The 27592-nt window shown below is 41.7% G+C and overlaps 1 protein-coding gene across 1 annotated transcript in view; it reads right to left on the reverse strand.

Moving 5' to 3' along the window:
- csmd3b (CUB and Sushi multiple domains 3b) overlaps positions 1-27592 on the reverse strand; it is a 1683329-nt gene that overhangs the window by 350216 nt on the left and 1305521 nt on the right. The window contains exons 22-23 of the mRNA XM_078215503.1: positions 24854-25023; positions 2833-2989 (exon numbers count right to left, since the gene is read on the reverse strand). Coding sequence (XP_078071629.1) covers positions 2833-2989; positions 24854-25023 — 327 coding nt within the window. The remainder of the gene's footprint in view (positions 1-2832; positions 2990-24853; positions 25024-27592) is intronic.

Consider the following 27592-nt stretch of genomic DNA (forward strand, 5'->3'; position numbering starts at 1 on the left):
TGCTCTGAGTCAACTACATTAGCCTGGACACGGTTCAGGCTGACACAGACATCCTGCATTCCCGATTGAAAATTCCAGTCAACATAAAAACCGAGCCCGCTCCAAAACCAGAAAATCTTGCCCAAGATTAACGGACCTTTGCATGGTTTAGCCCCGCCTGCTACAATTCTTGTGGTGGGCAGGATGGGAAAATTCTCCCCCGTTAATGCTTCCCATAGATCATCGTGATTGGCTTGAGTTGGATGTCCTCCAGGAAGCAGTGGGCAGCTGATCCAACCTTGAGTCACTCTCAATGAAAGTGGCTCCGGATCACGATTGTTGTGGCGAACCATCTCAAGAGGGCCGGCAGTGTGAAATAGCACACCTATCCACTTCTGATTTAGGCCCCATAACAGTTTCAAAATCCCAGCCAGGCAGCGGGCAAGTATATAGAAATGAGGTGGGGATGAGTTATAATTGTATTAGTTAGCAGAGCATGCTCAAGGGACTGTATGGTCCACAGCTGCTCCTATTTCCTACACAAATCATCAGTGAATATGAAGGTTTTTGTTGTGTCTTTTGAAGAGCAGCAGTGGGCTTCATGGAGTTTCTCGGCAGCTTTTTCTCTAAGCAACATGATCAAAAAACATATAACTGGTCATTTATCTTGTGTGTTGCTTATGGCACCTTAACAGACACAAATTAGCTTGCCCTTTTGTCAATGTAGTAAATAACAATGACCTCGACCTTACCGGCCGCTCATGCCCTACTGCTGCTGCAGCAAGGACAGAGAATTTGGCACCGAGCCAAATCTCCGTTCACTTGGGACCAAAAAATCCCACCAGCATAAATGGTCGTTATTTCATAAATAATTAATTGGCTGTGATGAGCTTTGCATGTGAAATGTGCTATAAAATCTAAGTTCTTTCTATCGTGGGCAAAGTGACGAGTGAGAGTTGTTGGCAGCATTGGGACTACAACCAATATCAGTTTGGCATGACAACTTTTAATGTTAAGTCATAAAACATTAAAACTATAGTCATTTTTCTTTTATGGCTAATAGTGCAATGTAAATCTACCCCTTTCATCGCCAATTTCCTGGCTAGAATCCTCAACATTATGATGTGTTTTCGTCAATGTCATCTCAGTTGAAATAAAATTGAAGTTACTTCTCTGTCTGATACATGAATAAATGGATCTTTCTGAGGTAAAGGTTTTAAGGTGCCTTAAATCTGAGAATCCTTCAACTTGAAAGGCAAGGTTTGAATATTACATTACAAATAATGTTACTACAGGCTTCATGGAGAAATATTGCAGCGGAAGATGTCGTACTTTGAAAGTTCTCTTTCTGACCTTTCAAAAAAATCCACAAGAGAACTTAAATTCTGAGTGAATAACTGAAAATAGCATGGTTAAAATTGACACGGGGCACAATGGTTAGCACTGCTGCCTCACGGCACCAGGAACCAGGATTCAATTCCAGCCTCGGGTGACTGTATGTGTGAAGTTTACACATTCTCCCTGTGTCTGCGTGGGTTTCCTCCAGGTGCTCCGGTTTCCTCCCACACTCCAAAGATGTGCGGGTTAGGTTAATTTGCCACGCCAAATTATCCCTTGTCAGGGGGACTAGCAAGGTAAAATACGTGTAGTTATGAGGATAGGGTGGGATTGTTGTCGGTGCAGGCTCGATTGGCCAAATGGCCTCCTTCTGTACTGTAGGGATTCTATGATTCTATATCATTGGCTAGAAGGCCTTCAAAAAGGCCTTCCTTCATGGGCCTGCAACATTTGCAAAATTAACCAGATTTATAAATTCTATTAAATCTACAGTTAACAAAATTGACCATCTGATTGCCTAAGGACTAAAATGCATCAGAATAATTTTGCATTTAATTCAGCATTAGATCCACGACGTAATGGCTATTTGCGGAGCCCAGTTCAACAATCATTTTCTTCCATTAACTCAGATTATGTTGAAGATAAATCAAACTCATGAGATAATATTTAGAAAACATTTATTTCTTTAGTGATATAAATTGCACTGAAACCTATTCCTATTTGATTTGTTCATTATATTGTCCATGGATGTCACATTAAGATTTTGAGTAGACTGCATGGAATTTTCGAAAATGTACACCAGGTAAACAAGGGTTTTCCTTTGAAAAAAAAACTTTTCCTTGTTCTTCGCTGCCCACATCTGTTGTTGAATTTGTCTGCAGGAGGCAGCCATGACTACCACATTGAGAATTCTCGCAACACCAGGTTAAAGTCCAACAGGTTTATTTGGAATCATGAACTTTCGAAGCACTGATCCTTGTGATTCCAAATAAACCTGTTGGACTTCAATCTCATGTTGTAAGACTTCTTACTGTGCCCACCCCAGTCCAATGCTGGCATCGCCACATCATGACTACCATAATGGAAGAGATGCATAGCTCATTTGGATCATCTCACCCACAAACTAAACAAGATTTTTCAAAGAGCCTTTGAAGAAGATAGCACCCCATTTAAGGAATCTTTCATTTTCAAGTAGTTTCAACATGCTAAAAGGATGTCTTGAATCACAGAGCCTTTTAGGTTTTGACCGAAGCTAAACAAAGGGTCAAGGTATGCTCAAATGAACTTTACTCATTGAAAATTAATGAAAAAAATTGTACAATGTAACAGCAGATCTATTAGAATTGCGCCTGTAATAACTTATTCACATGACTTTGGAATTAATGAATCACTATCACAGTAGTAAATTTCAACTGGCCATAGAATTTGTATTGCCTAAAATCTGGTTCTTATACAAATAAAACAGTATAATGAGCTCCCTTGATCATACAACACAAATATGGTTAAAGCACTCACCAGTGTAAACGAGCTGGAAACCTTCATCAGTTGCTTTGGAATCCGTATTGAACTCCAACCACAGGTGATTGGAGGTACTGCTCAAAGTTATCCCTGTCATCCCAGTCCCAGAGAAAGCCCCCAGAAGATGGGCATAACTGTCTTTTCCATCATATATCTAACAAGAGGAACAAATTAACAGATAATTTCACGTTAGATAAATTGGCAGATGCAGAAATGAGAGTAAAAATAGAGCCAATGCAATAGAAGAATCACATAATTACTACATCATGTTAACTTTCTGATTTGGCATCGTAGGGCAGAGATGATAATTGACCCTTAAGGCTTTAAACTTGTACTAAAATATGAAAATCCTGTCTTGTGAGCAAAAGTCAGTGATGAAACTAAAAACACAAGGGCCAGTTTGAAAAGGCTGGTCATTCCACAGGGCTGCCCATGCTCATTCTCTTTCCTTCATGTTTTTGGGCCAGCATCCAGACTTTCAGAACTCGTTATGATGTGTTGAATGGTCTCTGATATGCAGGTAGATTGCTGAACAATGGAATAATTGGAACGTGTTAAACCTGCAGCAGCCAGGCAGCACTGATTCCAATCTTCCCTTACGAAACTTTCTAAGCTGGATTTATGCAGATATCGTTCTTTTACCCCCACTTCTATTTTTGTACCAGTAGCTAACTGGGCTACACTGGTTTTCTCTTTTTAAAAATGTTATTAGTGTCACAAGTAGACTTACATTAACATTGTAATGAAATTGCTATGAAAATTCCCTAGTTGCTACACTCCAGTGCCTGTTCGGGTACACTGAGGGAGAATTTTAGCATGACCAATGCACCTAACCAGCACATCTTTTGGACTGTGAGAAAACCGGAGCACCCGGAGGAAACCCACGCAGACATAGGAGGAGAATGTGTAAACTCCGTACAGACAGTGACCCAAGCCAGGCATCGAGCCCAGGTTCCTGGTGCTGTGAGGCAGCAGTGCTAACCACTGTGCCACCACGCTGCTCTGCCTTATTATAACAGAATACACTACTTGAAACTCATTCCTTGATGGAATTGGAAATAATGCTGATGTTGTATCCACATATCCTTGAGGTTTTTTTTATTCCAAAGGAGAATAGTTTGAAAAGTTTACTTGTTTTGTATTATAAGATGTGATTATCGAGTGAATGGTAAAGTTTTCCATGATTTCGAAAGTGTGTCAAATCGGGGCGGCACGGTAGCACAGTGGTTAGCACTGCTGCTTCACAGCTCCAGGGTCCCGAGTTCGATTCCCGGCTCGGGTCACTGTCTGTGTGGAGTTTGCACATTCTCCTCGTGTCTGCGTGGGTTTCCTCCGGGTGCTCCGGTTTCCTCCCACAGTCCAAAGATGTGCAGGTTAGGTTGATTGGCCAGGTTAAAAATTGTCCCTTAGAGTCCTGAGATGCGTAGGTTAGTGGGATTAGCGGGTAAATATGTGGGGGTAGGGCCTGGGTGGGATTGTGGTCGGTGCAGACTCAATAGGCCGAATGGCCTCCTTCTGCACTGTAGGGTTTCTATGTTTCTATCTACGAATGATTAGTGCTTGAAACTTAGCAAAGAAAAGCTGCATAGCATGAGTGGAATTATTCGTTTACTGGCTAATGTTGACCACAAAAGTCTTGCAGGCTCAGAATGTGTAAAATGGATTCATTATCCATTTGGAGTTGTATGGTATGGGTGAGAACCAAATTTCACCAGGTTTCTACTACAAGCAAATAATGACCAAAATTACTGCTAAGTGAGAGCAGCTAAGTCTTCCAGTTGTCCCCTTGCGCTCTCTATTAAAATACAGTTTTAGGGACACTCCGAGGCTACATTGAGAAATCCAGCACATACACATTCTATATATCTAGCAGTAGCTTTGCCAAATAGGAACTATTGTGAACCAGTCCACAAGAGACATTTGAAAGTTCCAAAGGTTACACCAGTGAGGATGGCTTGATTAACAATGAGACGAAAGGACACATTTTTATTTGAAGATTTTACAAAAATGTTGTCCTCTTCTTCATCCTCATAAACATGCTACTATGTGTCTCCATGGCACCATTCCAATTTAGCCAGCAGCCAGGGCACTTCTGTCATGACTATACAGAGATGTTGCACCCCACTGATGATATCAAACTTATTTTAATGCTCAGTGTGAATTCCAAGAGGTTTGCCATGGGCATCAGCACGCAGCACGGCAGTTCATGGGTGGCACGGTGGCACAGTGGTTAGCACTGCTGCCTCACAGCGCCAGGGACCCGGGTTCAATTCTGGCCTTGGGTCACTGACTGTGCGGAATTTGCACATTCTCCCAGGGTCTGCGTGGGTTTCTTCCGGGTGCTCCGGTTTCCTCCCACAATCCAAAGTTGTGCGGGTTAAGTTGATTGGCCATGCTAAATTGGCCCGAGAGTCAGAGGATTAGCAGGGTAAACATGTGGGTTTGCAGGAACAGAGCCTGGATGGGATTGTTGTCGGTGCAGACTTGATGGGCCGAATGGCCTCCTTCTGCACTGTAGGGATTCCATGATTGCAAGTGACAAGCCTCAGCAAAGTCCAAGGAGACACATATTGCAAATAACTGGTCATGTGTGTTCATTTTCTCAGTACAATCTACTGTAAAAGGAAGGAGCTAGAAATGGAAGAATTCCACTCCCTCTATTTTGAGTTCAGTTATGACCAGAACTGCATCATCTCAAAAGTGAATATAAACTGCCGTAATACATTTATTTTATGGCAGTTCAGTACGTCTACACTCTTCACCTTGAAAGAGTCTCTCAATTTTGAGTGATCAAGACTATCTTCAGCAGCCATGACTGCCAACATTCATCTCAGTTCTGCCCATCAATTAAATGAATTCCATGCAGCTACCATAGTGATTACCGAGTATACCATTGGCATATTGAAGAGATGTTCTTGGTGCACAGATCAATACAGGAACATCCTGAATATGCAGCATGGTACACACCTTAGCCATTCAAGGAGGACAGAGAGGAACAAGAACATCTCCACAGAGAACTGGTAGTAAATGAAGATAAAACCAGGGATAGCATTCTTCTACTTTTGTGGCTTTTCAGAATGAAGAATCTTCCCTTGAGTACTTTATCTGGTCAATATATTAACTGTCCTGATTTCCATCTCTCCCATTCCATACATAATGATGTAGTGATCTGAATCCTGTGCGTTCAATAACTTCAAAAGATGGCATTCATTTTATCTGCCTAATGAATCCAACCTCCAAATCTTTGCTAAAGGAAAAGTAAGTACACACAGTGGCATTGAAGAATGTCAGAAAGATGTTGAATTAATCTTGACTGGAAGATTATTGATTTAATGCTAAGTTATGGCCAGGTTTACAATATGAATCTATCCAAATTTCTGATATCTATTAGTCATCATTAAAATCAAAATGACATCATCTTCCCTTTTCTTAGTGTGACATTCCTACACAACAGAATAGAATAGAACAGAACAATATACACAGCTGAATAGAATATAGAACATAATAGAATATTGAACAGAACAGAATAAAATAAACACAATTAAAATAGAATATCCACAAACAACCTTGCCCCTCATGAACCAAAATCTTTTCCTCAGTGGTTGAGGAAGACAGATACATGAACACTTACCCCTTAATTAAAAATACAGATTGCACAGAATCCTGAACACATTTTTAGAGTGGTAAATAGCTATACTCTACAGAATGGTCAATAACAATAAATAACCAGAATCTTTACATTTATGCTATAGAGATCAGATGTATTTACAATTATCTACTTTACAGAAATACTAAGATGGTGACAGCAAAGCATTTGGAAAACACCAACAACTTTTATTAATATAGCATCTTTAACATAATAAAATGTCCAACACACTTCACAGGAGAATTATAAAACAAAATATGACACTGAGCCAGAGAAGGAGATATTAGAGATTACCACATGTTTGTTCCATGAAGTAAGTTTTTAAGGAGTGTCTTAAAGTAGCAAAGTGGGGCAGAGAGGAGCAGAGTTTGAGACAGGGAATCCCAGAACTTGGGGCAAGGCAATTGAAATAGAGATTGCACTAAAGGCCAGAACTAGAGGATCACATATACCTTGGAGGGTTACAGATGTTGTGATATGATGGATGTGTTTCTTTAAGGGGACCATAACTTAATCTGCTATCAATCATTACCGCCAACACAGGATAGGCAGCATCAGCCCCAACTCTTTGCGGAAGATAAAGTCAGCACACTGAATGACCTTGAACAAAGTCAGAATTCAATCTCTTCTGCACTCACTTTTACAGCAACAAAAGCCAAGGAAAGATGTGCCTGAAACTGTTTCCAGTCAACACTATCTGTTTTAGGAAGTATCTTCCAATCAGAACCCCATTCTTGTCATCCTTGTTTGATTGGAACAGTGAGATCAAATAGAAGAATGTATCAATGGAACTGGATCAGATTGCAGAGATAAGGAAACTGAGGAAATTGAGGGATTTGAAATCAAGAATGTTGATTTTATAAACAAGACATTGCTTGGTCAGGAGTCAAAGTAGGTCAGAAAGAACAGAGGAGACAAAGGCGCAAGTGAAAGTTTCAGCTGAGACAAGGGATACCAAAAGTCATGGTGTGGGAGCAAGAAAAGAAGCCATTGTAAGTGATATTCTGGCTACAGTTAGATAGGTGAGAATGGAACCATGAAAGAACAGCCCCAACCTACTGGATGACAGTGGTCAACCATGTCAAAGGTTGAAGACAAGTCAGGAAGGACTAGGAATGAAGTTTACTGATGTCATTTGTGACATTGATAGGAGCTGTTTCGATGCTGCGCCATGGGTGGAAACCGGATTGGAGGAATTCAACTACATTGAAGGACTTCAGAGAAGAAAGCGAGATGCAAGATGGGACGATAGTTTGCAAGGACTTTGGGGGTCAAGGGATTTTTGTGGAGGGGTTAATTATAGCAGATTTAAAGGGGAAAGGGACAATACCTGAAGAAAGAGAACTCTTTAGAGTATTTGTAAACATGGCACCAGGAAGTGAAGTTGAGTAATCGAAGTTAGTGGAAGTTAGATTGAAGCAAGAGAAGGAAGGTCGCGTGCACAAAGTGAGCTCACAGGGGGCTTTACAAGGGATGGAAAGGAAACTCAAGAATGGTGTGAGTTCAGGGCTCGGTTGGGGGGAGGGGTTATTTAGAAGATGTTTGGACAGGCGGGTTAGTGGAAAGGAGAAACACTAAGAGAAAGGAGAGGCAGTTGATTAAATGTTCTCGATCTTAGTGACAAAGGAATTGATAAGCCCATTGGAAATATTGCTGGAGATGAAGGTGGAGAATCAGGGGAGAGGGTTTAAGAATACAGCTTGTAGTAGAGCAAAAAAACCAAGGGTTATCTTTGCTTTCCAGGACAATCCTGAAATAGTGAGCAGTTTTAGCAGATGACAGCAGAACCTGATAGTGTTAAGTGGTTCAGCCATGCCTGTTGGTAGATGGCTAAACTAGTTTCCTGCCATATCCTTTCAAGCATATGGAATTACCTTGGAGGCTGTTATGATGGCTTCTCCAATGTATATTTCTTACAGAATCATTCATTTTGCTGAAAAAGTGACATTTTTATTGAAGATATTTGTCTTGCAATCATCAGGACAGCTCACAAGAATACCAATGTCAGGAAGAGCTGATTGGTTGGCAAGTGGATTCTGATTGGTCGAGGCATTACTATGAAAAATGCACCAGTTGATGGTAATTGACAATTACTTGCCAAGTATAGTTTGAAATTTAAACCAGGCAGCTTGACTCTGGCTGATCAAGGCACCGCTCTGAGGAATATTCCAGCAAATTTATTCGTTTAGCTGAAACAGGCGCAATGTATGCACAAGTTGTTTCTGTCTGCAAAGATCAGGCCCCTGCACATTAATATCTGTAGCTTCCAATCTTATTTATCCTTTTTAAAATTTATTCTTATCTATTTATTCTTTCATGGGATGTGGGCAGCACTGGAAAGTCCAGCATTTGTTGCCCATCCCTAATTGATCTTGAACTGAATGACTTGCTGGGTAATTTCAGAGGACAGTTCAGATTCAACGATATTGCTGTGGGTCTGGACTCACATGTCGGCCAGACCAGGGAAGGATGGCAGATTTCCTTCCCGAAAGGACACTGGTGAACCAGATGGGCTTTTATGGCAATTGATGATTATTTCATAGCCACCGTCACTGAGACTAGCTTTCAATTCCAGATTTTATATTTTGAATTTAAATTCCACCATCTACCATGGTGGGATTTGAACTTGGGTCCCCCAGAGTTTTAACCCAGACCTCTAGATTACTAGTCCAGTGACAGTATGCCACCGTTTCCAACTAAAATCTGCAAGTTGTGTGGAAAAAACAGCGGTCCAGAAGTTGGATCATGTGCCAATCGAGATGTAATCACATCATAATGGGCACAGCATAGTCCCTGCAGTGCAGAAGGAGGCGGCACGGTGGGCGGCACGGTAGCACAATGGTTAGCACTGCTGCTTCACAGCTCCAGGGACCTGGGTTCGATTCCCGGCTTGGGTCACTGTCTGTGTGGAGTTTGCACATTCTCCTCGTGTCTGCGTGGGTTTCCTCCGGGTGCTCCGGTTTCCTCCCACAGTCCAAAGATGTGCGGGTTAGGTTGATTGATCATGCTAAAATTGCCCCTTAGTGTCCTGGGATGCGTGGATTAGCGGGTAAAATATGTAGGGATATGGGGGTAGGGCCTGGGTGGGATTGTGGTCGGTGCAGACTCGATGGGCCAAATGGCCTCTTTCTGTACTGTAGGGTTTCTATGAGGCCATTCGGCCCATCGAGTTTGCACCAACTCTCTGACAGTGTATCGTGCTCAAGCTCTCTCCCCTGCCCTATCCCCATAACCCCTCACATTTACCATGGTCAATCCACCTAATCGACACATCTTTGGACTGTCAGGGATCATTAAATAAACCACGGGAAGTGTATTCACCAGCCTCATTAATCTGTTATCAGCAAGATGTGGGTGCCAAGCATGCTCCTGGAAACAGCCTGAAGACCAGTTGGTGTCTGTGGTATGCAGAGGCCTGAGGCATGGAGATGGGGAGCTGTGGTGGTGCGGGAAATCGAGAGGTGGCATGAGCGTGGCTGACAGTTGCCTGTGAATTTAACATGGGGGCCAGATAGTCCTGTCTGCTCCTCCAGGCTTCACAATAAGAAGTTAAAACTTGTTAATTTGGGTGAAAGTCTCCAATTGTCCATTTAATAATCATCGATGCAAACTGGCCAAGAACACTGACAACAGCATTCATGACACAAACTGCAGTGAGTTATTAACATTCTGCAAAGACATGCTCAGTGGTAACAGGTGCTTATTTGAAAAGGATTGAAATTGGACTCTGCTCTCTGTCAGTCTGTTTGGAGGAAAAGGCACCATTTTATCAGTGCTATAACTCACGTCCCAAGGATGCCTGAAATGCATCTGATTCTCCATTGGGTAAGGCAATACAACAGGCATCCTGAGCAACTTCCTAAAATAGAGGTTCGGGCCCTTGCATATGCTAACATCTGTTTCACAAGTTTTCTTGGACATTCCTTAAGACTAAGCAAACAAACTCCATTCAGTTTTTTGTGTGCTTCAACAACTTAACCAACAGTCCTTCCTGGGACAACTAGAGGCCAAATTAAATGTGCAAGTATTCTCTTTTCAGTTCATCTAAATATAGATCCAGGGTAAGCAGGAGGGCACCTCCGAGAATCACAGAATCCCTACAGTGCAGAAGGAGGCCATTCGGCCCATCGAGTCTGCACCGACTCTCTGACAGAGTATCGTAATCAAGCCCTCTTCCCCGCCCTATCCCCGTAACCCCACACATTAAGCATGGCCAATCCACCTAACCTACACACCTTTGAACTGTGGGAGGAAACAAGAGTACCTGGAGGAAACCCACACAGACACAGGAGAATGTGCAAACTCCACACAGATGGTCACCCGAGGCTGGAATCGGGCCCGGGCGTTGTGAGGCAGCAATGTTAACCACTTTGTCCCCATGCCACCCTGTAGAGGTCCATTCTGATGTCAGCTGATGGCCATGTGCCTATGGAGTTATGTCACACTTGGAGGAAAGATCGTGTTTAATAGCCAGTTTGAAGTTTAGTTATCGGTCATGATCAAGTGATCAAAGTAACTTGCTCCAGGCATCAGCAGTCATAATGAAATTACATAGTAACGAGGGTTCCTTTAACCAACACAACCTCTCTGAAGTACCTGCCCACAAGTGGCATGGTGGCACAGTGGTTAGCACTGCTGCCTCAGTGCCAGGGACCCAGGTTTGATTCCCGGCTTGGGTCACTGTCTGTGTGGAGTCTGCATGCTCTCCCAGTGTCTGTGTGGGTTTCCTCCGGGTGTCCAGTTTCTTCCCATAGTCTGAAAGACGCACTGGTTAGATGCATTGGCCATGCTAAATTCTCCCTCAGTGTACCCGAACAGGCACCAGAGTGTGGCGACAAGCGGATTTTCACAGTAACCTCATTGCGGTGTTAATGAATGCCGACTTGTGACTAATAAATAAACCTTAAACTTTAATTTTTGTACTTATTGTAAAGAATTCTGTGGAAGTTGTGACAATTTACTGGTACATAAAGTGGTCTGTAGCTATTTGAAACTGAAAGTCTCTTTTTAATCTCCTTTCCAAACTCCGTCAAACAATTGTAATTGGCTTTAAGTCTTAAATAAGTTAAAGATTTTACACAGTGATATCACTCACTAAGAGGAGATAAGTGTGAATCATCCCACTCAGTAATTCCAGCTATTTCCTGGTCTTATTTCAACTTTATAAATAATCAGCATGAAAATAAATGCTTTTGAACAAAAGGCCATTGCCTCCAACAAGATTTCATCTAGAATCAGAAGCCAATGAATAGTCAGATGAACCCACGTTAACAGATCTCCCAGCTCCTTAGCACTATTTCAGACTGCTTCTTGCATGCCCCTGTCCATAGCTCACTGGATGAACACTGAGTCCTAGTTTGAGCTTCAGGCCTCCAGGTTCTGCTACTTATTCCCACAGAGCTCACTCAAATCAGCCTCCCATCCATTGACACCGTCTCCACTTCCCGGTACCTTGGAAAAGCAGCCAGTGTAATTAAGGATCCCATGTCCTCCCTTCTCTTCCACGTTCTTCCGTCGGCAAAGGCTACAAAAGGCTGAGGACACGTACAAACCGACTCAAGAACAGCTTCTTCCCTATTGCCATCAGACTTTTGAATGGACCTACCTCACATTAAGTTGATAAAAGCAAATTATTGCGTGCTGGAATCTGAAGCCAAAAGAAAAAATGCTAGAAAATCTCAGCAGGTCTGGCAGCATCTGTAAGGAGAGAAAAGAGCTGACGTTTCAAAACGTCAGCTCTTTCTTGCCAGACCTGATGAGATTTTCCAGCGTTTTCACATTAAGTTGATCTTTCTCTACACTATAGCTATGACTGTAACACTACATTCTGCACTCTCTTTTCCTTCACTGTGAACGATATGCTTTGTCTGTATAATGCGCAAGAAATAATACTTTTCACTGTATACCAATACGTGACAATAATAAATCAAATCAAAGAATTATGTGCCTGAAAGAAAGTGAAATTAATCTTCAGCCAAAATCTGTACGTGAATCAGGTGACACTGAGATGTATTAATAAAGATGGAATGAATGGTGTTCCTTATTCAAAATTATCTTGTAATCCTGGAAACTTATTTACTGATTCCTACCGAAGTGTGTTCTTGAAGTGTGCTATGAGACTATGGGGGTGATTTTGAGCCTACGATTACTGTGAGCCGAAACAGTGAATCAGACACAACATTTTGCAAGCATCAGGAAACAAGATTCTCACTGGTGAGATCGCAATTCCTGATTTTCTCCACCCCTTGCCAGTGATGTAACAAAGTTCCCACCCAGAAATGACAGGGACTTTATTTAAATACATTATATTCAATTTAAATACATATGTTTCCCCCCTCACCGATGTGACATCACGTTGGTGATGTCACATCGGTGTCACGTTGTGATATTAACTGCTTTTGCAAAACATGAAGCAGTCGAGAGGAACCTTGAAGTATCGACCCTGGAGGGGGGAGGGGGGGGCGGGTGGGGGGAGAGAGACAGGGACGTGCCTGGGCATGGGTTGCCCCTGTGTTTGTGTGGGGCGAGCAGAGTGGGTTCCTTTTCTCCATAAGGAGGGGTGGAGAAGCATTTTTCCAGCACACATCGAAGAGTAAAATTCCACCCAATGGGCTGAATTCTCCAACCTGGGACTGAGTACCGTGGCTCGGGTGGGAATGGGGAGCATTTCCACCTATGGAGGCCAGTAGGATACCACGCCATATCTTTCATCCCTGTGTATTTAACAATTCATCCAGGGGTTTTAGCAGGATGCAAATTGTCTTCTCGCCAGCCTCCAGCAAAATTCTCGATACAGCCACAGCGGGTATCATAAGATCCTGTCATTCCACTTTGGTGTGAAACTAATTTTTTGAACCTCTTGCCGCTGCCTGTCTTTGATCCAATCAGCAAGGGCATGGGAAAATTCCGCCCAGTGACTCTGGCTGGAATGTGATTCTGGAATGGAGAGGGCCTCGTGCTGAATCAAACTTTGGCCTCATGCAACAGCCACAAAGGAACTCTCTCCTTAAACCAGTGAATATTAGGTAAATTGAAGAGTAGTGCCAGCATGCTGGCTGAGATTAGCCAATCCAGCACAGGCAAGGAATCTGATCCCCAAACTTTACAGGTCATAGAGAATCATTTGCACTGACAATACTAACATACTAACCATTTTCTTCAATATAGTTTAAATGAAAAATCATGAAATCATAGAATCTCTATCATGCCGATGAGGCCGTTCAGCCCATTGAGTCTGCACCAACAACAATCCCACCCAGGCACTATCCCCATAACCCCATGTATTTACCCTGCTAATCCCCCTGGCACTAAGGGGCGATTAGCATGGTCAATCAACCTAGCCCGCGTGTCTTTGGACAGTAGGAGGAAACTGAAGCACCCTGAGGAAACCGACGCAGACATGGGGAGAATGTGCAAACTCCACACAGACAGTCACTTGAGACTGAAATTGAACCCGGGTCCCTGGCGCTGTGAGACAGCAGTGCTCTACTGTGACACAGTGTCAGAATATTAATTTCAATAGGCAATATACATATCAACTGAGCCAGATCAAGGGCTACAGAAAATTGTTATTTTGCACCATTGTATGAAACACAACCTCCATCTTACTGTTCCATCGCTAAGCAACAAGAATCAGCAAGATTTTTTTCAATCAATACTATTCAGTAAAATAAACAACCACAGTAAAAATTGCAATTTAATGCATTTTTCTTTCATGAAACATTAAAATGGAAATTTTACTGAATTGAATTTGAAATGATTGTTTTCTATTTTCATGCGGCTCAGAGTCCAAGTAATCAAACTTCATCCCATTACTCATCAGGGAATCAATACTATTGAGTAAAGCTTCTATTCTTTTGGTCCAGTTTCATGTCACACAGTCGAGATGCTGTTTTGTCAAAGGGCAAGTCTGAAATGATGGAGACTGGGGTTGTTAAAAAAAATAAACAACGGTTGTCTTTTTGGATATACTGGTTGATCTGTGATGGCATAATGCAAAACAAAATGCGTTCCTCTTCCTGCTGCTTCACACTCTCTTTCTTTTGTACCTCTTTGTCTTTCTGTTTCCCTCAACATTATTCCTTCTTTCTCTTTATGGATCAAGTTTTTTCTCATGTTCTTTTCTCCTGACTTTTTCGCTTACTCCCTTTCAATGATGCTGCTCTCTGAAACATACCTTCTGTCTGTTTCTCACAATTCCTCTTCCTCTCAGTATGTCTCACTTTCCTTCTTTAGATCTGATATTCTTGACTTTTTGACCCATTTGCCTGGGGAAAAATTTAACTGGTTACAGAAGTCCCACCGATGAGCCTGGAAGCAGGAGGGCAATCCTGCTTTTGCCCAAGGAGGCACCTTCCTGGTGGTGATCTTTGAGATAACTGTCACCAGGGCCCCCACCCAATTAAGACCTGCAGCCTGCCACTAAGATATGCCAGCCCAATTAGAGGGCCAGCAGTTCAGCCATGCCACCACCGTGACCAATGACTGCAGCCGCAGGGAGAGGGCACCTCGATGGCTGAGCCACCTTCAAAGAGGGTTAGCTGAGGTTGGGGGAGGCAAGGGCCAGGCGGTGATGGAGGAGGTGGGGGGGGATTACAGGATAATAGTGAGCCCATGGATCTCCCAGAAAAGGAGGTCACCCCTTCCTCAGTGCACATTTTGGGGCTGCTGCTTTTACTGGGTGGTCTCCCTACATGATTACAGGAAATTGCCCCCATGTTGAGGGCAAAATGCCACAGAAATTGGAGTGGCCCTTAGTTGGCCACTTAATTGGCTCAACTGGGCTCTTGGCAGGTGGCTAGTTAATTCCCATCCCTGGTGACAGATTATGAGAATCCAGCCCTCTGGTCAATGCACAACATGATGTTGTCCTTCCATGAGTTTGAAGCCACCACTCTCGGCTTCTGGCAACACCATAATCCATGAAACTTTCTTGGCAAAAGTCCAACCATTTACTGAAAGCCGATTCCTCCTCAGCACTATGCTGGATGATGTTCACATCTCACCACAAACAAGACTCGATCAACTGGCTCCTGCCTTTGATTTCTTAATTTCCAACCCCCACCCCATTTCCCTTTCATGATGGATGGAAGCATAAAAATCTGGGCTGAGATATCTGTGAATACTAATTCCTTTGAAAAAGCATCCTTCAAACAAAACCTTTGAGAACTGTGGTTCTAGTCAACCACGTCATTATTTATTTGCTCAATACCTGCGCTTATCACGTCTGCATTTTTCTCAAGCTTTGTGTGAAAGAAAAGCAGAGTTGAAAAGCTCTTGCATATATCAACACTTCCAAATGCCACTAATATTAAGCTGAAGCTAACTCATGCAGCTCCTAGGGTGTTCACAGTGTCACTGCCTTGCTGATCCTTCCATTGATGGACAGTTAAATGCTTCTTACTAACCATGTACTCCTGGCCTCTGTTCAACTCTGATATTATAAAGTTTTTTTTTCTGTGTGTGATGAAAGCGACCTTAGCTGTTGCCCATTCCCATCTCAGGCGATCTCATTTCCACGAGAAAGTGAAACCACGTTAGAATAACTGAACTTTAATTCAAGACAACTGACCCAGAAATGTAGATTGTAAAATGTGATTTGTGAAAAAAAAGGTGGGATCGGAGTACTTAAATCTAGCCTTACATTTCCAAATTGTGCTTAATGGCACGTCCAATAATGTTAGTAAGTGGAGCGTTACTGTAGTGGGTAAGGTTCATGCACAAATTATAAAGGACAAGTTTAGTAACTGCTGTGCACTTATTCTTATTATTAATTCTACACTATCATTTCTGTTACGTTCATCAAGTTGACAATGTATAATTAGAAGATGTGCAGTTAGGGTCAATGGTCATCAGATATCATTGTTACAAATGTTTCTTGATCTGCATCTTGGGAGAGATTAGTAGCACTGTCTAAAAAACCAAGAACTGGTTTAGCTATGAAAATGCAACAAGTTCCATATATTTAGTCAATCACAATATATTTTGGTGGAACTACTGACTGTGATTGTCCAAACTCATCAAGTATAGCAATACTAGTTCAAATCAGATTGAAATTAAAAGTAGTAGTATAATTTGCAATAGAATGCTGTTTTGAAGTAGCAATCAACTTAGGGTAGAAGGTTGTCAAAGAATACAGTGGGATATAGATCAGTAGCAGATGTGGGCAGAAAAATCACAGATGGAGTTTAATCTGGGCAAGTGTGAAGTGCTGCACTTTGGCAGATCAAATGTTAAGCAAGTATACAGTTAGTGACAGGACCCTGAACAGCATTGATGTACAGAGGGATCTTGGGGTTCAAGTCCATAGCTCCCTGGAAGTTGCTACACAAGTAGATAAGGTGGTAAAGAAGGCATATGGCATGCTTGCCTTTATTGGTTGGGGCACTGAGTACAAGAGTCAGGATGCCATGGTGCAGCTTTATAAAACTTTGGTTCGGCCGCATTTAGAGTATTGCGTTCAATTCTGGTCAGGACATCACAGGAAGATTGTGGAGGCGTTGGAGAGGGTGCAGAAGAGATCTACCAGGATGCTGCCTGGATTAGAGGGTATGGATTATAAGGAGCGGCTGGACAAACTGGGGTTGTTTTCTCTGGAGCAGTGAAGGTTGAGGGGAGACCTGATAGAAGTCCATAAAATTATGAGAGGCATTGATAGGGTCGACAGAATCTTGTTTCCAAAGTTAAAATGTCTAATACTAGGTGGAATGCACTTAAGGTGATAGGGGGAAAGTTCAAAGAAGATGTGAGGAGCAAATTTTTTTTTATACAGAGAGTGGTAGGTGTCTGGAACATACTGCCAGGGTTGGTGGTGGAGACAGATATGATAGGAACATTTAAGGGACTTTTAGACAAGCACGTGAATATGTAAGGAATAGAGGGATAAGGATCAAGGGCAGGCAGAAGGGATTTTTAAAATTTGTCATCACGTTTGGCACAACATGGTGGGCCAAAAGGCCTGTTCCTGTGCTGTACTGTTCTATGTTAATAGAGGACTTGTGGTGTAGTGGTAGTGTCCCTACCTCCAGGGTTCCAGCTTCAAATCTCACGTCACGATTTGATGGCTATGGAAGAATTGTTCATAACAGATTGATCGTCAGCCTGCAAATCTTTCCAATATGCTTGATGACACCAAGTAAAAGTGGGAGAGTCTCCTGACCAGCCATACTGCAGAAGGCAGCAGCAAATCATTGCAGAGTTCCACCACACATAACCATGGACTAATCCAATGGACATCCATGACTTCCAACACCTTTTTAGGGCATGCTACCTGAAGCAGAAGGAATCAACTTAACAGTCAAAATATTTCAGCATGGATCTCTTTGGTGATGCAGGACATCAGTATTTTATTACTGGTGAGAGATTAGAAACCATGGATAAGCAAAGAAATTTGGAGGTACAACAGAAATTAACTGGAATGGTACCAGGGCCCAAGTGTTAAATGCTGAACAGGTTGACTTCCCTTGACTTTTGAAGTTTGAGGGTTGAAAGAATAAAGGTATTTAAAATTATTAAGATTTTCAATAGTGAAGGTGCAGAGAAAAAAAAATCCCAGGCATGATCTCAAAGTTAGCACACAACCATTTAGGAGGGAAATCAGGGCACACTTTTCACACAAAAAAATTGAAGAAATCTGGAATGATCTCTCACAAAATACTGTGAGGATGCTGGGTGAATTGACGTTTGCAAGACTTAATTTTATAATTTCTGATGAGTTGTGAAATAAAGGTAGAATTCAGTCATGAAGTAAGTGGCAGAACATGCTAGAGGGGCTGAATGGCCTGTTCCTGTTCATACCTCTGCGCCAGTTGGCTTTTGGTAGCATAAAGTGCTAGATACATGTCTGTACCCATAGTTTCAAAGATAAGTAATGCAAAAAGGGGATGCTTAACTACAAGATCAGATATTAGGGTTGACATGGTAGCACAGTGGTTAGTACTACTGCTTCACAGCTTCAGGGACCTGTGTTCGATTCCCGGCTTGGGTCACTGTCTGTGTGGAGTTTGCACATTCTCCTCGTGTCTGCGTGGGTTTCCTCCGGGTGCTCCGGTTTCCTCCCACAGTCCAAAGATGTGCGGGTTAGGTTGATTGGCCATGCTAAAATTGCCCCTTAATGTCCTGAGATGCATAGGTTAGAGGGATTAGCGGGTAAATGTGTAGGGATATGGGGGTAGGGCCTGGGTGAGATTGTGGTCGGTGCAGACTCGATGGGCCAGATGGCCTCTTTCTGCACTGTAGGGTTTCTATGATTCTACATTATGGAAACGTTTTTTTGACACAAAAGAACACTGAAACAGGCAGAAGACAGAGAAGAAAGGGAAGAGCAGATAATAGAGAGTCAAACATGGTCTCTCTCCTTCCACACATTAGCTGTGGCTAGATGACTATAGATTGGTCAATAATTCGGAACAGATTGCCTGTTCCCCATTTAAATTGGGAATGACACTGTGGGCACATTTAAAATTCAAAGAAATTATGTTTAAGGAGTTCATGATAACCTATATTTATATAATATATATATGTGTGTATGATTTTCAATAATATCAATACGTTCAAAGGATTTGGCATAACAAGAATAGTGACTCTAATTTGCATTCTAAAAGTGCAGGGATAGTGAATGTACTGATTTTGATTTTCCAAAATTCCACGGATTCTCAAACATCCCCAGCATATTAGAAGTTAGCAAATGTAGCACTGCTATTCAAGAAAGGAGGGAGAAAGAAATGATGGAACTACAGGCCATTTAGCCTGACATTAATCACCAGGAAAATGCTGAAATCTATCATTAAGGAAGCTTTAACGATACAATTAGAAAATCATAATATGATCAGACAAAATCAACAGACGTTTATAAAAGTGAAATCATGTCTGATAAATTTGCTTTTCCTTGTGTTGCTCATAGGGTACATAAAGGGGAACCAGTAGATGTAGTATACTTGGATTTCCAAAAGATGTTTGATATGGTGTAACATGAAATGATAATACACAAAATGAGGGCTCATGGATTTGGGGGTAATATGCTAGCATGGATCAGGGACTGGTTAATGAACTGGAAGCAAAACATAGGGATAGATGAGGCAATATGAGTTGACAGGCGGTTATTAGATCACTTCTGGGGCCTCAGCTAGTTACAACCCATATTAATGACTTTGATGAAGAAACTTCTATGTATGTAATTTTGCTGATGCTGCAAAACCAAGTGTGAGTGCAAGCTGTGAAGGGAATGCAAAGAAACCGTAAAGAGATAATAACAGGTTGAGCGAATGGGAAACAAGTTGGCAGATGAAGTACCAAGTTATTCACTATAGTAAGAAAAGAAAAGCAGAATATTTTTAAAAAGGCATGATAGTTCTCAATGCTGATGTTCAGAAAGACTGAGATGCACAAGGATCACAAAGTTAGACACAGGTGCAGCAAGCAATTGGGAAGGCAAATGGCTTGCTTGGCTTCTTTGCAATGAGATTGGAGTACAAGAATAAGGAAAGTAGTCTAAAACTACAAATTAGTGAGACCACATTTGCAGGACTATAGGTAGTTTTAGTCTCTACATAAGGACATACCTGCATTGAAAGTGGTTCAGTGAAGGTTCACTAGATTGGTTCTTGGGATAAAAGGGATACTCTCTGGATTCTTGATCACTCAGGATGTGAAAGGGAGTAAGGAGTGGATGAGAAAGTAGGCAGAAGATTGGCCATGATCACACTGAATAGTGGAGCTTGGGCATCTGTTTTACTCCTGCTATTTCTTAGGTTCCTATCTTCTTGCCTTTTAGAAACAATCATACTGACCAGGCCCACCTGCAGCTAGGTTAACATCAGAAGCGGTGGGATGAGAACCTTATAATAGAATCCCTACAGTGCAGAAGGAGGCCATTCAGCTTATTGAGCCTGCACAGACAACAATCCCACTCTGGATTTATCCCAGTAACCCCACATATTTATTCTGCTCATCCCCCTAACACTTAGGGGCAATTTTTTTTTTAAAGTTTATTTATTAGTCACAAGTAAGGCTTAATCAACACTGCAATGAAGTTACTGCGAAATTCCCCGAGTCACCACAGTCCAGGGCCTGTTCAGGTCAATGCACCTAACCAGCACATCTTTCAGAATGTGGGAGGAAACCGGATCACCCGGAGGAAACCCACGCAGACATGGGGAGAACGTGCAAACTCCACACAGACAGTGACCCAAGCTGGGAATCGAACCTGGGTCCCTGGTGCTGAGGCAGCAGTGTGAACCACTGTGCATGTCAATCAACCTAACCCACACACCTTTGAACTGAGAGAGCAAACTGGAGCACCCGGAGGAAACCCAGACACAGGGATAATGTACAAACTCCACCAGAGGCAGAATTGAACTCGGGTCCCTGGCGCTGTGAGGCAGCAGTGCTAAGCACTCTGCTGCCATTAATTGGCCACTTCAGGGATTCAATTTGCGGGGAGGTGTGAAGGTCGACCACGCCTTAATTTGGTGGAGATGGGAAGGCAACAGTGTTTATGCACACTGCCATCCCATTTCATTCAATGGCCTTCCTGCTTCCAAGCTCAGTGAGTTCAGAAGACTCTACCCAAAGTGTTAATGTGTTGGAAATAACTTTTAATCACTTTTCAGCATAAAGAAAGGCTGTGTTTGCTTTTTCTTCTGTAAGTTCTGATCAATTGATCCACAGTAATGATGTTTTAGTTTAAGGTCCTAAATTAAATATTATCCCATTCTTTTCTGTGGGGAAAATGGGTCATTTATTATTTAAAAGGGTTGTTCCTGAACACCAAAATAATTTTAACTCATAATTGTCAGGAAACAATGATAAATATATACATTTTGTACAAAATCAAATTAACAAATACAAACAACTTAAGAAAACAGAAGATTAAAGGGAGAACTAATGGGTTGGGTCAATCGGGGGCGGGGGGGGGATGTTAAAGTCTTAACTATTAGAATCCCGACACCAATCCAACCTGCCTGCCAGCTTTAACTAAGGTGGAAAGATGGGCAGGTGACCAACCTGTATCAAGAATTCAGTCTGACACTTTAAATATTATAAAGCTATGATCCACATTGTTATTCTTGTTTTCCTAAATTTAACTCAGCAGCTAAACTCAAACTGCTGAATCCAGGAGGAGATTTGCACCAACGTACTGGACCCCATTTGCCTGCTTGGGCATCCCCTCGATTAGACAACCAGCCTACCGCAACCCCCCCCCCCCCCCCCGCCCCCCAAACTGTCTTACGATGCTGCCAACCTCACTTCTCCCTGCCTTGGCTCCTCCTCCCATGCCGCTAATCCCACCCCCTATCCCGGGCCTCTGGCTCAGAGTCCATCCTCCTGGCTGCTTCCCAGGCCTACACCCATTGGGATGCCAAGTTGCTGATCCTCTGGGACTCCAGAATCATCCCCCCCATTCTGGGATTGCAACCTACCTGTTCCTTAGGCTCACGACTGGGATTGGAACTCCTGCCTGTCCTATCTTGCACACTCACATCTGATGTATTAATCCGATGCCTGGGAGGCAACTTTGTGGGAGCATCTCAAGCTGTGGGAGAGTCTAGGACCAGAGGGCATAACCTCAAAGTAAGGGGTCCCCCATTTAAGACAGAGATGAGGATTAATTTCTACTCTCAGAGGGTAATGAATCTGTGGAATTCTGTACCACAGACGGCTGTTGAGGTTGGATTGTTAACTATGTTCATAGTTGAGATAGATTTTTAATTAGTCAAGCAATCAAGGATTATGGGGATAAGGAGAGAAAGTGGAGTTCTTGATTATCATATCAGATCAGTCATGATCTCATTGAATAGTGAAGCAGACTCGACAGGCCAAATGGCCTACTTCTGCTCCAATGTCTTACAGTCTTAAACTTGCCTTACTTCTTACTTTTCATGCAGTGACCAATGTTAATAAGTTGCTGAAATATCTAGGAATTTACAAAGTCATATTAAGTTTGAAAGACTGTCAAAATTCGGTGTCAAAATATGTAAATGAAAGAGACTAATAATCATTTCATGCTGTTTTCTCCTGACCCACAAGCACCTTCCAGTCTGCAAACATCCTCAACCAGACTGTAATTAAACTCTGACTGACGCTTTACAATGTCTGTAGTTACATCGATGATGCACTCTCACCTTAAAGGGACAGGCCAGCTTATGTCATTTAATATAAATATATGATAGTAGAATAAAAATCATAGGGCTAAACTTACTTCCCTGTTGCTATTCCTGATCCATTTTAAGGCATCTATGGGCAGAGTTTATGCCATTCAATTCCTGCTGAATAATACTTCAATGGACTCATGTTGGCTGTGCCAAACCAACATAAGGGCCAGAATTTTAACATCCCGCCCACCATGGGAATCGGAGCAGGTGAGGGGCGGAGCATGGGAAGGTCCATTGACCTCGAGTGGGATTTTACGGTTTTGGGACAAGTGAGGCTGTAAAATCCCGCAAATCTTATTGGCCGTTCATGCCACGCTCCTGCTGCAGCGAAGACGGAGAATTTGGCCAAATCTCCTTTCACTGCAGCAGCATGGGAAAATCCCAGCCTCAGGCAAGGTTGGAGAATCCGGCCCATGATTTACTTTGTTGCTGGCCCCACAAAAATTTTCCATCCACTGCTGCCCCGTCCATGTCTTCCCACACGCTTTCCTTCCTCTCTGAAAACTGAGTATCCAGCTTGTGTCCACAATGCCAAACCACTAGCCAGTTGCCTGGGAGTACTGGTTTTGCACTAACAGCATGCCACCATTATGCAGACAGAACCCTGTCATTAAAATGGCTCATATCTCATATGAGGATATCAGGGGGGGCAGTATAATCACCTGATGCGATCGTACACAATGTCTACTCAATATGAAAATCAATCCCATTGTGTGACATTTCAGTCATTATACAACAGCATCTGACTAATCGTAGCACAAGAGCTGGCTAGTTTAAGAAAATTTACCTTCAACATGATGATTCATATCACCTTCACCTTAACTAAACATTCAGGTTCAGACTAGAATGTTTTCAATTGGTTTAATATTCTCTCTATTTGGCTTTATCGCTTTATAAATGAAAATCGGACAAACTGGTTTATTTAAAGCTTTCATAACAGTCACCAACTGCATTGTCATACAATGATGGTATTAATTAACTGTGACAGAATTAGTTCTGTGTCACCGAAATATGTTATCATCACAAATTAAAATTCCCTTGCAACAGATTGTTCCATCAAGTGTCTGATTGCTAAATCTTCCAATGCTCTTGATGCTTTGTAATAGAGATTTCATTACTATTCCAAATTTTATACATTATGGAAGTTTGTGTTTAATTAACATTAAATAAGTTTACATATATCATCTTAGCACGCAATAATTTATTCAAATAATTTTTTAATTAATTAACAATTAAAATAAAATAAATGAGAAAAAAATTACTTCAATAATTTCCAGGCTCAGTAGGCAGAAAAGACAGCTATTTTGCTTTTTAAAAAAATTAAATCTCACTCATAGATTATAACATTCCCTGTGGTAAAAAGATAGAACAATAGTCTTCATTTAAATTGGTTTGTAGGTATGTGCATCCTGAGGAACTAATCATTCCCTTAACAATAGATAAGATGCGCAAGAAACAAATGACAATCTCTTCAAACCAACTTGTCAAATTTTTTATGAAAGTATATTTTTTCACTTTTTACGTTCCATTTTTTCAAACATTCAAACCTAAAATCTAACGACCTGTAAAATAGTATCAGATTATTGCTGTAATACAGGTGCTGTAGATTAAATTGTCAGTCTATTCTCACAGCAGGTTTTATGAGCATTGTATTTCTAGCCTCTCCCAAGCCCATTTTATGAATCTGCCCTGCGATTTAAACGGAAGGAAAAGGCGATTTTTAAGGATCTGGCACATCATTGGCCTTCAGAGCTAAGGATGCTCACGTGCTTTTCTCAACATTTGGAGAAATTCATGGTTGTTCTGTACATAGGTGCAAATAACATCATGTGAGAGCTGATGTTATTGCAGCAGAAAGTTTACATAACAGAGAAAGGAACACTAATTGGGTAAATGTTTGTCTTCAGGATGGAGGAAGAAAAATGTGCTTTAAAGCAGTTTTACCGAATCAAACATTGCACACAGGAGCTCGCTGTTTGAAGGTCAGTCTTTGTGTAGCCATGTGATTTTCAAAACAGTTTAATATTGGTTAGCTTGTGGGCTGTCGATAGGGGATGGGTAGGAAATGGATGTTGCCACAAACATGTTTTATGCTCAGGATCGTCTCCTTAACTTAGCATTCCTTTTATAAAAGTCATTCAGTAATTTTAGTGAAATGACACACGATTCAAAGTGACATGAAAACATTGACAAATATTCAAATTTCTTCATCGTTCCATACCTTAAGAGTGTCTCCTTCTGCTAAATGGAATGTTCTGGCTGAAATATTGATCCCTTTGCCTGCTTGCACCTGTATACTGTACACACATTCATGGTTGTTTTCATAGTTCATAGGATAGTTGGGGGACAGCAGGATTCCCTCGTTGCTTGTTATAGATGTCCCACATTCAGCTGCAGTTAGAAGAAGAAGCATTTTGATATAAGAAATACTCTGGACTCAGGACAAGTTCTCTTTCACATACACAGTACTGGAATTCCTATCAAATTATAAGATATATTCGAAAAAAACCATGAGCATAAATTGGACAACAATAACTCCTTCAAGTAAATGAAATGAAGGCTGTCGACATTATTTAGTATTAGAAACAGCCAGGAAAACATGTATATGCAAACTTTCATTAACATTTTCTACTGCAAATAAAAAATTAAATATTGATTTGGTCACCTCTGTAATGAGGTATGCACAATGGGGTGCTATATAATTGCAGGAAATGTCATTCGCTCAATATTCTAGTTAATGATAATCTTTTGTTCTAAATTGGATTAAACAGTCCAATCATTGACAGTACACTTGCATTTTGTTTGCCTTTCTATTTCTCTCTCTCTTTTTAAACATCTGTCAGGTCCATAAGACATGGGAGAGTTCATAAACTGCGTAAATGAAAGCTTGCTATCTTGTTATTTGAAAATTTGCTGGACCAAAAACATGACTGTTTAAAGTTTATTTATTAGTGTCACAAGTAGGCTTACATTAACACTGCAATGAAATTACTGTGAAAATCCCCTAGTTGCTGCACTCTGGCACCTGTTCAGGTACATTGAGGGAGAATTTAGCATGGCCAATGCATCTAGCCAACATGTCTTTTGGAGGAAACCAGAGCACCCAAAGGAAACCCACAAACATGGAGAGAACGTGCAAACTCCACACAGACAGTGACCCAAGGCCAAAATCGAACCTGGGCCCCTCGCACTGAGAGGCAACAGTGGTAACCACTGTGCCACCATGCTGGTAAAAGTCACATGATTTTAACTTTGGCGACAGTTCTGGAATCATCCAACAGTAATTACAGGACAAAGGTCAACTCTCATCCTTGTGTAATCTCACACCTGTCATTTTATGGATACATTACTTCAATTCGAACAAGAGTGCAGCAGATGGTCTATCTCCCCAGCCTGGCCTTGTAACAAAGGGAGAACCACCAAAACTCATAATATCTGTGGAAGTACTAATAGCCACCATCTATCTCCTCAGAAGAACAATGGTTCTTGACTGAAGCCATACAAACTGGTTGTTAGCCTGAAACTGGCTCATCAATGGACAACATAGCATGAAATAAGCTTGAGTTTAACCTTACAGATTTTTACTGTTTCATTCCTGGACTCTGAGGGTAGTCTGCTGTTAACATCTAGACTGTCAACACTAAAGCAGAACTCTAGGATAACAACAAAGTCTGCTTTAAGTTAAACGTCCTTGCAGCTAGTAGAGATAGGGAGAATTGAGAGGTACAAGCGGTAAAGGTGCTAAATGCATAAATTTGTAATAAGAGGCCATGGTGAAGTGAAGCAAACAGGTTTGATTAAAATTTTGCATCAGGAGATTATTAAGTACTTAGCTTTCCAGCTATTAAATTTCAAAGGTGACTTTAAGGGACTTTTACAACTTAAAGGTTCCACACGTAAGCAAGGGAAGGTTATCAAATTTTGTTTGACCCAAAAGGCGAAGCAATAGGACAATAAGGAAAATTTTAATATTTTGAAAAAGGTGAGTTCAAAGAGGTGTTGAGGACAGTAGAATTGGAGTGAATGGAAGAAAGGGTAGTTAGGGAAAGGCTTTGAGCTGAGTTGTGTTGGCTGTGTGGGACAAATGCTTTGAGACCAGAATTGTGCTGACAGATGTTATGAAATCTGAAGAAACCAACCTGAAACCAGGAGCATCTTGGGGTAGGATTTTATGGCCTCATTTGTCCCGAAACCGTAAAATCCCACCCGAGGTGTCCACTGTCCGCCCCTCGCCCGCTCCAATTACCATGGCAGGCGGGACAGTAAAATTCCAGCCTTTGTTTCAGAAAATAGTCATGTGGTTTCTCTTAGCTAAAGTGCCCGCAGTTTTGCCTTGTTTAATATTAATAGTACTGGATGTTTAGAATTAAAAATCTGTACGGGAGTGTTGTCAAGAAGGTGTTTACTTGTGTGCTCTGATCAAGTGGGTTCTTTTGGGAAGGATTTGTTTGGCTGTTTAAACTATGTAACTATAACCTTATGTGTTTAAGTTTCCTTCTCTTCTTGTTAATACATTTTTAAATGTTTCAAATCCTAGAAGTCTTACAGGAATTCAATGCTTCTGGGATCAGTAGGTTTCTCCTTGTTTTCAGAATACAAATAAGGAGGCTAATTAGGATCAGGAAGACAAGTTTTCTTATAGCATGTGTCATGCTCAGCAGATCATACCTGTTGAGGTCATAGCAGTATCCCAACCTCAACTTGCTGCATCAACACCAACTTGTAAGGATTTCAACAACTTTTTTAAGCCAGCTGAACCTGTCTGAACTTTAACTCCTACGTAAAATCTTATGTTCTTATGTAAAGGAACCCTCATTGGACTCTGAAATTCATGTGAATTAACATTTGTATCTTCGGGGGGGTTTTTTGTTTCCAGTTATTCCGAGTTGTAAACATCTTTTCTTCCCTATTTCCTCCTTGTGTGTCTGCGTATATAGTTGTGATGACCACCCCATGGGTC

The sequence above is a fragment of the Mustelus asterias genome, chromosome 7 (genome assembly GCF_964213995.1).
Source record: "Mustelus asterias chromosome 7, sMusAst1.hap1.1, whole genome shotgun sequence".
Taxonomy (NCBI): domain Eukaryota; kingdom Metazoa; phylum Chordata; class Chondrichthyes; order Carcharhiniformes; family Triakidae; genus Mustelus; species Mustelus asterias.